Source organism: Nyctibius grandis, chromosome 8 (assembly GCF_013368605.1).
Source record: "Nyctibius grandis isolate bNycGra1 chromosome 8, bNycGra1.pri, whole genome shotgun sequence".
Lineage (NCBI taxonomy): Eukaryota > Metazoa > Chordata > Aves > Nyctibiiformes > Nyctibiidae > Nyctibius > Nyctibius grandis.
In genome coordinates, this window is record NC_090665.1 from 49,085,770 (window position 1) to 49,104,336 (window position 18,567).

The 18,567-nt window shown below is 44.3% G+C and overlaps 1 protein-coding gene across 1 annotated transcript; it reads left to right on the forward strand.

The window, feature by feature from the left end:
* Positions 1-3,403: 3,403 nt before the first annotated feature.
* Positions 3,404-18,266, forward strand: CTH (cystathionine gamma-lyase). The gene is made up of 12 exons (XM_068406318.1): positions 3,404-3,600; positions 5,230-5,311; positions 5,912-6,007; positions 7,748-7,857; positions 8,522-8,653; positions 10,743-10,800; positions 11,547-11,624; positions 12,300-12,452; positions 12,646-12,767; positions 14,570-14,622; positions 15,635-15,773; positions 17,559-18,266. The coding sequence occupies exons 1-12, from the start codon at positions 3,424-3,426 to the stop codon at positions 17,577-17,579; spliced, it is 1,221 nt and encodes a 406-aa protein (XP_068262419.1). The 5' UTR covers positions 3,404-3,423; the 3' UTR covers positions 17,580-18,266.
* Positions 18,267-18,567: the final 301 nt, after the last annotated feature.

Genomic DNA, 18,567 nt, shown 5'->3' on the forward strand with positions numbered 1-18,567 from the left:
GCTGCGTATCGTGAGGGAAGGACACAGATTCTCTGTCAGTTGTAAAAATCTGCTGTGATGACTCCTACGGATTCCTCTGGGATTCGTTTGTAAAGCGGCAAGGTGGATCCAGGAGTGTCTTGGTTTGAGGTTTAGTTAACGCAACTGTGTAGATGACAGCGTATGTTCTGTACGTTGCTGCGTGCCAGAGGCGTAAACAGACCACACAACAATGAAATAAATGAGATGAGCCACTTCCCCTCGTTTACCAAGAGAACAGAAGTGCTGGATTACTTCCCAGGTCATGAAAGGTCAAGGGATTTCTCAGCGCAGTCTCAACTTGGCACTCAATCTCCTCTGGCGCTCTTCTGTGAATCCCCTTGTGAGCCAAGGAAAACAAACAGGCTGCTAATGCTGTTCTGAACAAAATCTCACCCAGTCCCTTCCCTGTTCATCCGTCCCCCTCGTTTGCGGGGCTATTTCATTCACCGAGGGAAAGGGAAATAGAAGGAAAAGACCCAGCATGATACATGACTGTGAAACAAGAAGTTATCTGGAGAATGACGGGACCTGTACAAGTTGTCTTCCCCAAAAGCCCATGCAGGAGAAGGGAAAGACAAGGTAGGTGTCCTGTCCTTAGGTCAGTCCTTGCAGATGCACTATCATCTTATAAAGTAACTGCGTTAGGGTCACAGCTTCCAGATTTCCCTGCAGGACCCCCTTCTTCAGTGCCGGTTCTGCAAGTGTCTACTTAAAATAGTGGAATGAATCACTTAAAAATGATGATGTGTCTAATTCCAGGTAAACTGGATTTTTTACTAATGCTTCCAGGGGAAACAACCTACAAGTTGCCAGGAAGATTAGATCTGCTGTGAGAAAAGAACTACGTTTCTGGGTGACCTCTTTCTTTACCCAATTTGCATCATCTCCTCTCATACTAAGTGGCTAAGCAGAATTCTAGGCAGAGATGGGAACTAAGAAACATGATTTCTGTGCCTGCTGTCCTCAGAGTGACAGCACACCCGCTTCCCACACAGCTATTTACAACTCTAATACAGAATTTTAAATAATTCTAGGGGGAAAAAAGTCACCTTTGCTCTGCACTGTCGGTCTTTCTGACAAGGTTTTTCTGGCTCGTCTTGTTTTTAGAGAAAACTAAAACCCATTTACAAACAGAATTGGAGAGGCTGACACTGTTAGCAGTTCTGATGTCTCTTGCCCACTCTCCAGTGCTGCACAAGAGGCTGTTTGCCCTGGTGACGTGCTGGAAACACGTACGGTGCATAGCTAGTCTTGTGGAGGAGATGTACTAGATCCAGTTTTAGCTGATGGTGGAAGCTTCACGTTGCATTTTTAATTACTGGAGGCCAGCTAAGAGGAGACACTGCATGAAGTCACTGTTTACCAGCTTATTAAGGCGTCCCTTATTCAATGCAGAAATATAATGAATGCATTAGTAATGGGAACTGCTCTGTGAAAACTGGCGTTCGTAGTGAATCCTCCCGTGTTAGGACTGTACTGCCTAACTATTACACACCTACAGTTTCTTGAGAATGTTTGGGGTTTTTTACCATCTAACAACAGAACTTTGTCTTGTTTGTATTCTCCATCTTCTTAAGTTACTTACATTGCTCTCTCCCAAGCACTAGGCAGTCTAGATAGAAGTAGCAGGATCAGATACTGTGGCAATGTGGAACTGCAGTTTCTACAGGTTCTGGGTTGTGAGTCTATGGAAACTTCACTTATGGAATTTCTCAACTAGGAAATAAATAATAGAAGAGTAATTTCTTGTGGGTGTATTCCTCCAGGAAGGATGGCAACCTTTTTAGTAGATAAATGAATAGGTCAAAAACCAGAGAGGAATAAAAGACTAAATTTGTATGAAACCCAAAGGTAGGCAGTAAATGAAAATGATGTAGTGTAAGTGTGCATCTGCATTTGCTCCAGCTGTAAGTCTGCTGTAAGTCTAACAGTAACTTAGGAAGAGTACCTAATAGAATATTAAAGCACCTGAGGACAGAGAAGTGCTCTCCAGTTGCCTTTTCCTTACTTCCACAAGGCAAAACAAACATAAATGAGGTCCTGGAGGGCAGCAAATGGAATTTGCCAGCTCTGGAGAAATTAACTTCTGCTTCTCCTGGGCATTCAGGATGACTGGCTCCAGGGATGCTCGACAGCAATACATTTTTCAAAGTGGCAAAGAACATTTAAGGAAGTTAAACTTAACAGGATAAGAAAATTTAAGACCTTGTAGCCTCAGTGGCTCCGTTCAAGTGGAAGGATTAACTCTCTTCTCTTTTCAGCTGGTGCTGTCCCAAAGCACTTCAGAAGTTTTTATATCTCCTTATTAAAAAAGAAAAAACCCCAAGCTGTTTGCTCAGGTTGCTCAGACTAATCCATGGGACCAGCAGAGTTCCTTTTTGTACTTCCGTGGTGAAGTGCTTCAGCAGCCTGTTGTGGGGGTATTAGGGTGGGGATCTGTGTCCGTGAAAGGAGCAACAGCACCAAAGACCCGTGTCCTTCCTTACGGACGGGACAGCCTCCTCCTGAAACAGCCACAAAAGACTGGTGGGGGGTACAAACTGAAACTGGAGGGAGAGGAAGAAATTTTGTATGACAAGGAAATAATTCCATTTTCCCCTTTGTCTCAGCTTGGCTGTCCTGAATTTCATAGTAAAAATAATTATAAAAAGAAAACGGGCCTGTTATGGTACTGCCTGACATGCGCTGGCCACCTGAAATGTCGTGACTTGGTGTCCTGGCAGTGTGGTGGGTTCACAGCAAAGCTTTTCCGTGGGATTTACGTAGACATTTCCCACAGGCTTCAGCAGAGATTTGTCACCAGAGGATTAAATTCCTCCGTCCTAAATTTCAGGTTTCTACTGTGTGCTGAGACTGAAAAACGGACTTGAGAATAACCAGTGTATTTCTTCCACTTGGATCCAGTTTTGCTCTAAATTTACCTGCAAATAACATGAAAAATATTAAAAATTCAGCTCGAAATGTAAGAGGAAAGTTGTAAGCATCTCTGGGCATCAATGTCTCGGTTTAGGTGGTGTGACCTCGCTGTACGTTGGCTGATGGCCTCAAGCGTGGAGACAGGGCTCTGTCCGTCCCCGGGGACCCTCGCCGGGGTCACCGGACCCCTGACACCGCCGCCACGTCGCGGGCCGTGGGCCGGCACAGCGCTGCAGGCACCGCGGAGGCCCCGGCCCGCGCCCCGCCACCCCGCGGCCCCCCCGCGGCCGCGCTTGCGCCCGGCGGCGCCCCCCAGCGGTCGGGCGGTGCCGCAGCGGGACGCCGCTCCCCGCCCCGCGGCGCAGGCGACGCCCGGCCCCGCCCCGCCCCGCCCCAGCCAATGGGGGGCGGCGGCGAGGCCCCGCCCGCGCCGGGCCCCGCGGCGGCGGTGCCGGCGGTGGCGGCAGTGGTGGTGGCGGCGCGGCCATGGAGCGCGGCGGGGCGCGGGGCTCGCTGCCGCCCGGCTTCCTGCCGCCCTTCGCGCACTTCGCCACGCAGGCCATCCACGCCGGGCAGGAGCCCGAGCAGTGGCGCTCGGCCGCGCTGGTGCCGCCCATCTCGCTCTCCACCACCTTCAAGCAGCGGGCCCCCGGGCAGCACACGGTGAGTGCGGCCGGGGCCGGGCTCGTCCCCACCGGCCTGGTCCGGCCCGCCCGCGCGGGGGACTCCGGGGCGGCGCGGGGGGCTGGGGTCAAAGACACAGCGCTTGGACGGGGAGTGGGGGCGCGGCCGGGGACACCGCGAGGGCCCGCGGCCCGGCCCGGCACGGCATGGCCCGGCCCGGACGGTGCTGGCCGGCCGGGGGGGTCCGGGGAGACGGCAGGCCCCGGGAAGGGGAGGGGGGCTCCCGGTTTGCAGCGCCTGGAAATATTTTCCCTCGTGCTAGCTCCTGAAAAAGAACCAAGCGCCTTTTTCCCACTGGCAGAGGCGGTTCCTCCCGCGGTGGGCTGGAAGGGACACCCGGGGGGGTTTCACCGTGAGAGCCGCGTGAAGGCGGCACCCGGCGCCCCTCGGGCTCGGCAGCCCCCGCTCCGCTGCCTGCACGGTGGGTGCGGGGGGCTGCTGGCCGTGCTGAGGTTCAGGCCGCGGCCGGGTGGTTTGCATGCGGCCGGGGACTTTCCTCGAGTCCGTGTGATCACAACGCTGTACTTTGACGCTGGGCGCAGGCAGAACACGTTTTTTCATTTACACAGGTTGTGTAAGAGGCTGCTTCGGTTGTCCTTCCAGAGCAAATGCATATTTCATAAGTATTTTGTGAACATACTGTGTAGAAAGTACTGGAAGTGTTTGCGTTGACGTATCACGATGTTTCTGATGGCTACCATGCATGAGGGAAATGGCACAAATGTGCAACTCATAAATCAGTATCTGTTCCAAACCTGAGGTCTGAACGTCCCACCGTGCTGGTTGGTCAGTAGGAATTTGCCTTGTGATCTTTGATTCCACACACAATCACTGACACGGACTAAAATTGTGAATGCTTGTGAGTAGGTAGCTGTGTTGCAGAAGACCACAGAAGAAGGAGTCACACGCTGCTGCGTTCACGTACTGATGATAGAGTGGCCACGTTCTTGCCGGAAGCTCTGTGAGAGCGGTCTGCCAGATTCCTGAGTGTGATGAAGTTGTGATTAAACAGAAATCCTGAAAGTACGCGAATACCAGGACGCGTAGCCAGGTTCTCTCTGTAACAAGTGCATCCGTGCATGCATGAGTATTTTTTTTTTTCTTGTTAAATTTTCTCAGTACTCACATAAAAGCTCTTGCACTGAAGTGTGGAACTTGGCCTGATTGCATGCCAGGGAAACGTTTGAGCTTTCATGAACTTTTGATGGGTCAGGCTGGCACTGGCTGGTGCCCTCTAGCATCTTCCAAGCAGAGCGTTGTGGAGATGGGACACATTCTTGCTGATGACATAAAAATGAGTGGACTGTCAGCCCAAGATCTTTTCTCCAGCAGTGACCAGAGATGGATATCTAGCAAAAAGCAGGAGAGTGTGGCTAGCAGTACCATACCCAGTGCACCCCTAGAAACCATTTTCAGGTTGGGGATGCTCAGTCGGATGTTGTTTCTGGCTTGATGTAGCCAGACAACCAGCCTGCTGTTCCTGGAGGAGGTGGATGCGTAACCTCAGTGTGGAGAGCAAGGGCTTTGTAAGGAACCTAGGACTATGACTACACAAAACTTTCTCAGTGTTCCCTCTTAAGCTGTGTTTGTTTCTTGCTTTCACAATAGGGTTATGAATACAGCCGGAGTGGAAACCCTACCCGGAATTGCCTGGAGAAGGCTGTGGCAGTGCTAGACGGAGCTAAATACTGTAAGCAATTAATAGATTTCTCAAGCAAGATGTCAGCGTGTGTGTCTCCTGACTGCCCATAGTAGGCATAACTTGGGGAGCACGGACACAGAGCTGTCAGCAGCAGTTGTATCACAGCAAGGCTTTCACAGCCTCCCACTGCTGGTTACGGGCAAGAGCTGCTTCATGGTGTGAAAAGGGTCTGACACTGTTCAGGAAAGTCCAGCTCAATCACTGGGCTTTCTGTAGTGCTTCCTCTTGCTGCGTTTGATGCCTGAGCTAAGCTGAATCCCTCCGTGTGTGGCAGCACTGAATCACAGAATCAACCAGGTTGGAAGAGACCTCTGGGATCATCGAGTCCAACCGTACTGAATGCAGTGGGGAGCGGGAGCCGGGCAGCAGCTGTTCCCAGGCTGTGTTACCAGTGTTCATCCTGGGTTCCACTCTGTGTAAAATCAGGCTGCTGCTTTTGCAGAATCCACTTAATGAGTGAGATAGCACAAGTGAGAGTGACAGAACAGGTTCCTTTTAAAAGCAAAGCGAGGAAAGCGAAAGCAAGTTTGACAAGGTTGGATCACATTAAAATACAGTCTGTCTGCCACTGACTCTTTCCTGTTCTAGGTTTAGCTTATGCTTCTGGCTTAGCTGCTACTTTGAATATTACTCACCTGTTGAAAGCAGGGGATACGATTATCTGCATGGATGATGTCTATGGAGGTATGTAAAGCACGAGTGTGTTTTTGATCTTCATTGTGCAAATGATTAAATGTACCTGTTTGTGATTCTCATGAACTTCTGAGTTTCACACATAGGACCTTACTTTTCTTTAAAGCCTTTTCTCTTCATGAGGACACAGAACGCTCCTGTCGCTTTTGGTGTTAGAAATTCAAACACTGACAGATTCCTTTGTTTCCCCAGGAGGGTTAGAAGGGCCAGCAACAGGTGGCATTTTCCCAAGCCATAGCTGGAAAACCTTTTAGCAAGAATAATCACCTTTCCTGTCGCTAAGAGTGATTACTGTTTGCCAGTCGGTTCTCTTTGCTTGTGCACGTCAAATATAAACACACATATTTGCTTTTAATGTCTTAGTTGTGTCATGCCAGGTAGCTCTTCTCCAAAGTCAATCTGGAGCCAGGTTGAGTCAAGACAGCAGGAATCCCTACTGATAATCTGCTTCTTTAATTCCTGGCCCTCACACCACAGAACTCGGCAAATCAAAGTCATTTGGCCCAAGCATATTATCAGTTCCTCACTTCAGAAAGGCCCATGGGTGTATTTTTCAAGCAAAACCAGTTCACCAGCTCATTAAACCTCAGCCTGTGGTCGTTTCTGCTGAGATGAATGTCATTGTTTCTTTCCTGAATTTTTTTCATACTTTTTGTTATAAAGAGACAGCTTCCCTCCAGACAGCCTTATTCAGCAGAGTTCACACCATGACATGGTACATCTGCAGATCTGCCACTGGCCACCGTGGCCAGGATGTGTTCAGCCCCTCCATTCTAGTGTAAAGCAACTTTTCTGTGGTTTGTATTTGAATTAACAGCCTATGTGAAAATTTCCCATGCTTGAATAAACTTACAGCACAAGAGAGAATACAATATATAGCTTATTGCAGGAATAAAAGTGTTTCCTTAAAAAAAAATCATTCAGACACAGCGTTCAGCCCACCGAATCATACCCTGCATGTCCTATGACTTCATGGCTAGATGGCAAACTGCTGTTCTGCATAAGTGAGTAGATGTTGAATAACCTTGGCAGAAAGATTTAATGAATTAATTTTTAATCCAGGCGGTGTTGCCAGATAGTCAGTGTGTTGCACATCTACTGATCGGCTGGTTGCTTCTGGTTTCTTCTTTTAATCTTTCCATTAAAGGCTTCAAAGACAAAAAGGAAGGAAATAATCACTTTTTTATGTTCCTTGCTACATGTTTATTTAATAGAATGATGAGAAACACAGTAGCTGGAGCCTTCGCCTTGATTCTTCTTCTCCCAGATTCTCAATTAAGCTTATTAAATAGAAAAAAGTGTTTGAAAATATGTGGTGGAGAAAAGTTATTACAAGTGGGGTGTGGAAAGGAGGATATAAAAACTGGAACTGCTAGCTTGTGTGTGGCAAAGGGCTGGAGGAGAAGTTAGAAGCAGGCAAACTAAAAGGGGTCTGTTTAATTTTTCTGACTAAAAAAACCCCCAAATAACTATTAATTGAAAGTACTTCATAAATCACTCCAGTTCCATATTCCCATTATTACTTTTCCATGATGTTTAAAACTACAGCAATCTTTAAACTTTTTAGATATAAAAAAATACTAATGTGCCATTTATGGTGTACAGCATAAAACTGTGCCCTCCTGACTGTCCGTGGATGCATACAAGAGACTGCAGAGCAGTGAAGGAAAGTTAAGGAGGTTGTTTCATTTTGTATCTCTGATTTTTTTTGTTTTGTTTGGGATTTTTTAGGTACAAACAGATACTTCAGGCAAGTAGCCATGAAAACGGGTTTGAATGTAGTTTTTGTTGACTGCGCAAAAATGGAATGCCTGGAAGCTGCAATTACACCAGAGACCAAGGTAGGGGAGAGGGAAGTTGCTGGACTCACTTGCTTAGTGTCATTAAATAGTTTTATTCTTGCTCTTGTTGTATTGGATGTATGTGTCGAGCAGAAGGGGCTGCAGGGGTGGCCTCTACAGGGACGGGGTGGGGCACAGCTGGCTCTAACATGTCCCCACTGCGGGCCACTTGGTGATGTTTGTGGTGCCTCATTGAAAATGTTTTAAGAAGGGCAAAAAACACCAGAGAGAGGGAGAGGAAGAGGGGAAAAGGTAAGAAAGAGCAGAGGGAACACCAAGGTTGGAGGAGGAGGAGGTGCTCTATGGCACTGGAGCAGATAATCCCCTGCTCCAGTGGAAGATAACTCAGCTGGAAAAGGCTTATGAACTTTTGGGCATAAAGACTTTCTTCTGGCTATATCAGGCCTTCTTCAGATGTGATGCACTTCGGTTTGCAGAAGCTTTGCTGTTCTTCCCATCTATCAGTTGTTTTTGTGGAGAATATTACCTCTCCCAAGAAACCTTGCCTTTCTTCAGTAGGGACACTTTATTTCCACTCTGCAAACCTGCACGTGGAGCTGACACTCAACAAGTTAACACTTAAAAACACTTACAACTTACACATGTGTCATCACCAGCATTGTCAGATCTCTAAACTGATGTTTGTGTTGTTGAATTACTGCAGCTCGTTTGGATTGAAACGCCCACAAACCCCACACTGAAGGTCATTGACATTAAGGCCTGTGCAGATGTAGTACATAAGCATAAAGATGTTCTTCTAGTGGTAGACAACACCTTTATGTCTGCATATTTCCAGGTAAGCACTTTGTTTACAGTTACCCCATTATTTCAGTGTATTTAAGGTGGAAGCACCACCAAGGAGCTGTAGTTTTGATCTGTGCATTGTAAAATTACCTGTTCTGTTTCTAAATACAACCCATGTGCTGCTGCTGTTTACAGTATAAAGTATTTTATAGCTAGTCATATACCAGTGTGATACCAGCAAAACCAATACAGCTCAGCAGTCAAGTATACACACTGAATCAAGAGATCAGGTAAGCCCTTGGGAGAATAGCTTCTCTGTCATTCAAAAATAATGGTTTTTAGTTCTCACTCATGGAAATCATAACAGGCCTGTTAAAAAGTGTCCTGTTTTCCAACTTTGGCCTTTTTATACCAATTCTTTTGTATATGCTGTTTATCATCTGTTCTGAACCACTTGTTGCTCTAAAAAAGGTAATGGAAGAAAAAGTTAAAACAAGCAGCCTTTGTTAAATCTTTCTTTGAGACATTCAGATATTTTTCTTCAATATTTTGGAGAATGTGTGGCTTAGAAGTTTGTAATTTTGATCTCGAACGACTGGCATAACTTTCCTGCTTTTATAACTAGAATACATGAAGCGAAGACAATTTCTTAAGTTCTAAAAATGCTTCAGAATAATAAACTTCAAAGTCTTGTTCATCTTTACATGGGCTAGAAATATTCACATATATTTCCCAGGAGACCAAGCTGATCCTTTGTATTTTAGGTCTAAAGTAAAACTTCTTTATGAGTGCAAAAGGCAAGGTGTCTTTGTTAAGAGTAGTGAGATCTTTATAAATTAAGAGAGCTTTACAGACAGTGTTAATGCTTAGCTAAAGCAGCACTTGAGTTTGTCTTGTACATACCAAGGGCTTGGTGATTTCCCTCCCACAACGTGTATTGCTTCAGAAAGACGTGGGTGAAGAAGAAAAGTGAGGGTTTGGATATATGAGCTAGTTAATGTATCTGTTATTGGATATATGAGCTAGTTAATGTATCTGTTATTGGATATATGAGCTAGTTAATGTATCTGTTATTGGATATATGAGCTAGTTAATGTATCTGTTATTGGATATATGAGCTAGTTAATGTATCTGTTATTGGATATATGAGCTAGTTAATGTATCTGTTATTGGCATGGTGCTAAGAGAAGGTCAGTTGTAATGATTAATTCTAGTAAGCATAATAGGTAATGTCTTTAAACCTCTCCAGACTGCTGCTGATACACTGTACTAAGAAGATCATAATTTTAGAGTGATTTATATAGCAATATTGAATGTAAAAGGCACTGGTGTTTATGCTACCGTCCTCCTGGCTGCGCCCTGGGAATGCACATTATCCACGTTCCTTGCACAGACACCCGTGTTTAATCTGACAGCAGCAGTCTTTTATTCTAAATCTGCTTACTTTGTTACCCTTTAACATGCTGATACCCTTCAGTCCTTAGAGGATGTTTGTATTATGTGCAAAGTCCTTTACTTAGTGACTGATAAAAAAAAATATTGTTTATTACTTCTTGCCCATCAACATCCCAGTTTGCCTCACTTCAAAAAAGCTTCTGGGAAGAAAGCTGGGAGGTAGGGAAGAGACACTGGCAAAGGAAATCCTTTGCACTTCCTTCAGGTTTTCAGTCACCAATACTGATGTCTAGAAAATGGTTCATTTTTTTTTGCTTAGAGAATGAAGACTTCAACACAGTCTGCAAAGGAAATACACTTGAAATACCATTACTTGTCCCTGCCTCAGCTAAGCAATATAACTATTTTTTTCACAAGTATGTTAGATGTATTCAATCACTCCTCTCCCTGATGCCAATGGGAGTTAGACCAGTGCTTTTAAATCACATTTTATTGTGGGTTATTTTTATTGTGCTTATCTTGCATCCAGAATGCTTTCCTGAACTATTGTTTTTGTCACATACTCTATTTATCTTCATTCGCAGGTTTTGGTGTTTAAGGTGTCAAGTTTTGTGTTAAGTTTTTGTGGCTTTTTTAGTTTCTCCACCTGTATTTTCTGTGTTGGATCACAGCCTTTCTGAATAGCTTGAAATGAACCAGAGTGCACACAAGCTTTAATCAGATCTATTCTTTTCATTTCATTTCAGCGTCCTTTATCTCTGGGGGCTGATATTTGTATGTATTCTGCAACCAAATACATGAACGGTAAGTATGTGACTCAACACAACTCAGGCTGGCTGTTTAAAAGCCATTCTGGCTGCGGGCAGTTCACAGAAGCCAGTAACTCTTAGATGGACCATTAGAGGAGATGCACCATTGGATAGACCATTCGTAGCTCCTAAACTATCCCTGGGAGAAGGAATATTGACCTGACTTCAGGTAATAGACCTAGAGGTGTTTATAGCCATGTTGGCTTTAATATGACTACAACAAAGCAAGTGGCTTCAGTAGAAGGTAGCTGCCAGAAATTATATTAAGGTTCAAAGGAGGTTTCATACGGCTGTGGTGGAGCCTGTCCAAAAGCACGTTCACTGTGGTGTTTCCTGGAGAGCCCAGACTTGGAGCTAGCGTGGCCGTAGCTGTGCTATAACCACACGGATAGGAGTGGAAGTTTTCTGGCTGGTGTTCACTGTTGCTAAGACAGCAGCCTGGTGCTACTCCCCAGGACACCCCTCGTTCCTCTACACTGTCCTGCCTTCTGGCAGTTAGTAGTGGTGGGCTTGGGACACGTCTGGGGCCATGCAGAGCGCACTGCTGACCAGAGCTTCAGAAAAAGGTGAAATCTGCCTCGTGATTCATGTGCTGCCCAGGAGGGATGGCTGTAGCAATGAGAAGGAACCCAGTGTCTCACAAAAATGGGACTGTGTTAGCGAGAAGACTGAGAAAATGGGGGTTTGTGGCAGAACCCTGGCGTGGCTGATTCTGTTCTTGTCTCCCCCTTGCATTTTTAGGGCATAGTGATGTTGTGATGGGACTTGTTTCAGTAAACTGTGATGTTCTCTATGAAAGACTCAAATTCTTACAGAACTGTAAGTAGCCAATATAGGAAATACCTTGAAGTGAATCGTATTCAAATATACCAGCTCATCATGGGAAGCATGTTGCATGCACACCAGTGTGAGATCTATCTAGAAACCTGAATTCTCTGCCCTGCCTTTCACCACGTAGGGTGGCCTTACGCAAACATGATAGCTGTCGGTATCCCTCTGTGGCTTCTCTGTCAAGTGAAGTGAAGTTAATGACATCTCCACTTGTACTTGACACATCTGGGGTTTTTTAAACTCATTCACACATCAGAGGATATGCCTAATGCAGAATTTTCTTGTATAGGTTCATTTTAAACTCATTCACACATCAGAGGATATGCCTAATGCAGAATTTTCTTGTATAGATTGATTTTAACAATTTTACTTCCTCTTAATTGTAATGAATAAATTTCTGTACAATGTCTGCTCTCTCTCTACAACAGAAAGAGTAAAGGTATATTATGTCTAATAAATTTAATCCTTGAGTCTTCAGCTTGTTAGTTCAGCTCGTTAATTGGCTTCCCACGTGTGTGAGATGAGGAAGACAGATTACATCAGATGTCTTTCCACTTGTCTTGTTCTAACTGTAGAAATTTTGGTGATTAGGACTGTGTTTAGTTTCACTAAAAAAAAACAAAACGCTTTGTTTTATGTGGAATTTTGTTTCAATTTCTGTAGCTCTTGGAGCTGTTCCCTCTCCCTTTGACTGCTACCTGTGCAATCGGGGTTTGAAGACCCTGCAGATCCGGATGAAACAACATTTCCACAACGCATTGGCTGTTGCTCGATTTCTTGAGTCAGATTCCCGGGTGGAGAAAGTCATTTTCCCAGGTGGGTTGGCCAGACTTCGGAGCGGGCGGTGTCCTGGAGTGAGGCTGCATTTGGGGAGTGTAACCCTACGTGCTGTTTGTGCACCCTTCACATTTGGTGACTCTGGCTTAGGTGTCCACCTTGGCATGGCTGAGGGTGAGCTGCTTTACCCTTTGAAGGGGTGGTAATTAACTTAAAGCAACTTAAATTGCAGGCTTGCCTTCACACCCTCAGCATGAGCTGGTCAAGCGGCAGTGCACGGGCTGTCCTGGGATGGTCACCTTTTACATTAAAGGAGATCTCCAGCACGCTGCTACCTTCCTCAAGAATTTAAAGGTAAATGATGGTAAATGGGCACAACCTTAGAGGGATTCCAGCCCGTCTTTCTCAGGGTGATAATGGAAGGAAGTGGTTTTCCTTGGGGGTGGGGAGAGTCTTTACTTGCAAAGCTCTTGAAGTCTTTTGGGTGCAACCACCTCTAAATAATAGATTATTTGTAAACAGGAGGCTAATGAGAGGGAAGAAGAGGATGCCTCAGCCTATTTGAAGTGTTTTTTTACACAGTAGGGTGTAGTATATCCTGGTTACCCCCAGCATTGCTTCTAATAAAGGGCCTACGTACCAGCCTTCTGCAAAAACACCTGTAGTATTTGAAAGCAGAGAAGCTATGGCTGGTGTAATACTGTTGTAGTATTTCAAAGTACTCATCAGGAGAAAAACCCATTGAGCAATGCCATGAATCATGAAGTAAAGAGGGAGTCCCTCAGTTTGGAGAATAGTTGTTTATTTTACCTAAACCATAGGCTTTTGCTTTTGTCTTTGCAAGGTATTAAGTCTGCCTGTACTCTTTAATGTGTTTGCTAGTCTTCATCTCTACTTAACTTGCTCCTACTCTTGTGTTTTTGCTGTTTTGTTCTTGGAAAAACAAATCAGTAATAATTGACAAAGGTAAATTAGAACTTCCTTCTCATCCCTTTCTTACTTGCCATCTAATGTCATCAACTGAAAATTAATTTACTAAAAATATGATTTTCCTACAAAATATCCTTTTACATGAGAGAGAGCATTTAATCCTGGCACAGATCTACCAAAAGCATCAGAGAGTATGTCCCAGAAGAGGTCCCTTATGAGTATATTCACTTCAGCCCTTTGCCTTGGATAACCATCAGTTTGTCACTAGGTTGGTACAAAAGTGAAGCCATTTCCTCAAACCAGGCTGAGCAGGGGATTGTTTGGTTGATAGGGTTTTTTTTAAAGGAAAAAAAAATCAATATGAGCAGCCAGGGCTGGAGAGAAATGTTGAGGGCAGTAAGTGCATTCACAAAAGACAAATGGTGCAGTTGGCTCTCTAAAGAGCCTGTTTGTCGTCCGGGAATGTGTGTCCATAATTCAAAGAGCAGTGCTAAAAAAACCCATAACTACCAGTAAGCATTTCACAAACACTAGTCCTGTCAGGCACTGAGAAATTTAGGCTGGTTTTCAAAATACTACACTAACCATCAGACACGAGCAATGAGTGAAGAAATCTGTTCAGCCTTAGGAGGAGAATCATAAATGTTTGCGTTTTTTCCCCATCGAGTCTGCCATTTGCCAGCCTGGAAAGCATAGGTGTTAAATGTGAACAGTGGTGAGTAATGCTGAAAGAAGAGTGGGTAAGGATAGGATATAGGCACTTAACCCTTAACTGACATTTCTGAGGTCTGAGTCGTGCTTTGTTCGGGCAGCCTGCTCTACCCTCCCTCTGAAAACTCTGGTGGTGCCCAGGCAGAACCTGCTCCCTCGTGTCGTGCCTTTTCCCTTCTGCTCTGCCTCCACTGCTTTGTGGAGTAGCATTGTAGGAGCTACTCCTGAGTTCTGTTTGCTCAACATGGGCATATTTTAATTTCAGTTTTGCATCAGTGTCTCTCTAAAGCCTTTTTAGGACAAGTCTGTTCTAAATCTTAATACCTCGTACCTGCTAAACGTACATGTTTTTCCCTAATTACAGCTAATACCTTCCATAATATAAAAGTTATTGTAGAAAAAAATAGAAAAAAACCCTCAAACAAACCACTAAACGTTCCTTTTTCCCTAACTGTCTCTTTCTAAGCATTCATAACTTTACACTTATGTTAACTTCTGTTTATTTTTTCCCATAGGTTTTTGCACTGGCGGAGAGTCTGGGAGGATATGAAAGCCTAGCAGAGCATCCGTAAGTCATTCTTCATCTTCAAAGTCTAAAAAAGCTGCAGAGTAACAAAAAAGTTTCTGATCTACTTTTATGGGAGTTCTAAAATTCTTTTATCACACAAAGCTAAGGTATTTTGCATATAATTGAAATTCAAGGATGGTATGTTCTGTAGCACAAAACCCAGTGGCTACTCCAGAAATGAGTGTGACTTGGGAATGTAAGAATGCGATGGGGAAAGCATTTCCACGCTCCCTTGTGTTAACTGGGACACCGAGTTGCTGTGATAACAAATCCAATAAGTCAGTGTGTGTTTGAATAAATAATATTGAGCAGGTTTGGTCCCACTGTTGAGGTAAGAGGTGTGCCATTCTGCCTGCTTACACAAGAGGGCATGTTCAGTGCACTACACTGAGCTGCCATCTGTCTCTGTGTCAGGTAAATTTTGTGGGGGTTTTAGTAATACTTAGTTGCCTCTGTCTAGGTTAAAAGGCTAAAAATAGGATTTTTATGGAGTTGGATTATTTTACTTAAATCCAATTTGATTTTCAAAAAAGATACATGGAAAGTTATGACTAAACTTATATGCTAAATCATTTCAGCTACTCGTTTTAGAATAACAGCAAATCTTAAAACACTCAAGCAGTTGGCAGGTAATTGCTAACTGGTGGACATCAGTGGCTGAGCATATCGGGGAAATGGCTTCTTCCCTATGTCCTCCATAGGTAGTTTGACAAGTGATCTGAGATTTTCTACTGGAGATTGTTAAGTATCCACTTTTTATTCATTATTTGTATCTTGGAAATACTGCACTGAAACGCTTGGAGATACAAGTCACTGACTTGTCTGCAGTTTGCATAATTTACAGTAACTGAAGATAGGATCTCTTTCCATCTGTGGGTTAACCAGCAGGTGGTACACAAAAGGTGCAAAATCTTCTTGGAATTTCAGGGGGTGCTGACAGGAAAACAATTTGTTTGGTCTTTACTGATAAAAGCAAAAACTTCTTAGAAAAAAGGCTGGTTTTTTCCTCCAGGGCCATCATGACTCACGCTTCGGTGCCTAAAGAAGATAGAGAAGCTCTTGGAATCACTGATACATTAATTCGCATGTCAGTTGGTTTGGAAGATGAAGAAGATTTACTGGAAGACCTAGACCAGGCTCTGAAAGCTGCAGTAAGTGGGTCTACACAGATTTGTGCTGTGCTTTGGGTGGGCTAATGCTGTGACTGGAGGAGTAATAGGGTTTTTTTGCACATTATTTTTAATTTATTTTTTTTTTAACTGGAAAGGATTAGTCATAAGTGAAAAATATGAAGTGTGGGGACTTGACTTGGAACTGGTGCATCAGTGTGATTGCCTTTGGCAGCTGCAGACTTGCAGTTTGATGTACCATGTCGTACTGTACTTGGTGTTTATCACGCTGTGACTTATCAAGGGCATTGCCCATGTCTTTGCTTTCTGCAATTGCAGATAACTTATCAGGTGAGTTTCCCAGACGATCCTAGGAAGCAGATCATGTGTGACAGGTCCTTTCTTTCTCCACGAAGGAGGTCCCTGACCTTTGGGTGTGCAAGAGAACTCCTCTCAATGTGAGATCTCATGGCAGCTTTAGATCTGAAGGTGTGAGCAAGGCATTGGAACCAGATGCCTTAAGTCCACCCAGGCACTCTGCCTCAACGTCTGATTTTATCTGTTCTCCAGAACTTCAGTGGAAAACTAAAATCCTTCCAACCTTCGTAAGCATAATTATGTGTTGGGGAGAGGAAGGAGAATTTCCTCCCGATCCTGGTGGGCAACAGAGCCCAGAGGTACTGCTGCCAGAGCAAAGCACCAGCCAGTCCTTACAAACGCTGTTGGAGGTCTCAGGATATCCATTGCTCAAGGATGCCTACTAGATCTTTGGTTCTTGTTGCAAGCTTAGTTTTTGTCCTCGGGAACTGCCAACTACTGTCACACAATCCCAGCCGTAAAATTTGTTATTCTGTCTTTACAACTTTAGGTTCTGTTCCCAAGTGTCCTGTTTGCCTGATAGAGAACTTCACTCCTGGAAAGTCACACACTTTGATTTACAAAATCTAAATGTATTCCTAGTCTGTGTCCTCTTGGTCACACATTGCTCCCACACAGGGAAATGTAGGTATTAGGCATGTTGCTACCAGGCAGTGAGAAGGTTTCATCAGGGCAGCACGCACTCTGCCATGCCTTGGGGTGGGCAAGGGGGTCAAAGAGAAGGAGACAAACCAAGGACTGCAGCAAGGCACACGCTCAAGAGGGGCTTCAGCAAGTATTGGAATAAAGTTTAATAAATAACCCCACCAAAAAGGCATGAGTTTCCTTCTTCCCTTCTCCCAACTTCTACTTTTGTACTGTAGAAGCACCGTAACTCTCGTTGGTTTGTCTGTTTGTTTTCTTTGAGTGGGAATTCTGCAGGTCTGGTGACTCCTCAGTAGCCCTTGCAGTGCCGAGGACAGAGTTCACAGTCTTTGGTGGACCTTGAGTCTCAGCTCCAAGTCAATGGCTGAGACAGAACTAGGTTCAGCACTGCCTTGTTCTCCTCTGCCCCCTCTGCATCCCTGCAGGCACCTGCATCCCCCAAAGAGAGTTAAAAAAATAAAGGTGTTTGCAAGAGGTTTTGTCCGTGTGGGAGAACATGGTGGTGTTGATGGGTGAAGTATAAATTTGAGTCCTGCAGCAGTTGTAGCAGATGTCTAGTAGTTTGTACTGTACAGACAGGAAATTTTTTGTGCTTCTATTTCTCTCTCTTTTTTGTTGTTGTTGTTTGTTTCTTTGGTGATAGGGAATATTAGCAACAGTAACTGTATTTATTTCTGTATGCCAGCACAGAGCATGAAGAGAATCTAATGCTAAAATGTGCCTTATTTTTGAAAAGAAAAAAAAATTGCGTGGTTGATACAGGTGCATAGCGTAATTCTCTCTCATTTTATCTTCTCATTGCAGTTTGCAGACCATAAGGCTTGATGTTTGAAACTGGAACTTGAAATTGAACGTTGAAATGGCTAAAGAAGATGATGGGGAAAGCCAAATTGCTGATGATTTGCCTTTGATTTGCCTTTGCGAATTTAAATCTGTTCAATCCAACACTGGATTCCCGGGCAGTTCTCACTTTGTGCTGTTAACATTTATTTTGCTGCTATCTGGCTGTGCACTGGGGCACACAGCCCGTGCTCTCCTGTGGGTCTGTTGTACTGTAATCCTCTGGCTTTGGAATTTATGGAGTCACTAAGTTGTGTCTGAGAGCAGCCGTGATGCACACTCAGGAATGTTATCCCAGTTCTCCCAGTGGAGACCAGTGTTTCTCACTTCATGGCAGTGCTGAAGGGCTGTTAGGACACAAGCGTTGGTGTCTGTTGCTGCTCTTCAGGATGCAGCGTTAATTTTTCTCATATCTTCTAATCCAACTTAAAAACTGTTGATTCGACTTAGATTTTATTTTTAATTAGGTTGGAAATGTCGTTAAATGCTTTTTCACCTGTTGATATTTGAGTATTGAAAATAAGGTGAAATCCAATACCTGGTAAAGAACGGCAACGTTCTAAAGAGGATTCTTTCCCTTTTTAAAAAAAAAACATGTAATGTTAATTGTGGTAATGATTTCGTTTATATTTGGAACTGGAATAATTTTAATTAAAATATGCTTTGAACTTCCCTGATGTATTACTTGTTTTGACATTTGCATATACTACTTGCATGCAAAATCAGATGATGGAATGACCCTGGGCTTGTTTAAATTTTCCTATAGGAAGATGATGTCATTGATGTTTTTACTTTTGCCTAGAAAAAAAGATATAAATTCTGATCTATAACAACTTATCGTGCAGTATTCAGGCAAGGAATATTCTGGCACCTCTGGGCGCTGCTTGCTTGGGGTAGGTGGCGGGCGGCTGCCTGAGGCACTGTGTGAGGTGTCATCTCTGAGCAGATATTTAGATACCTAAATACCTGTGCT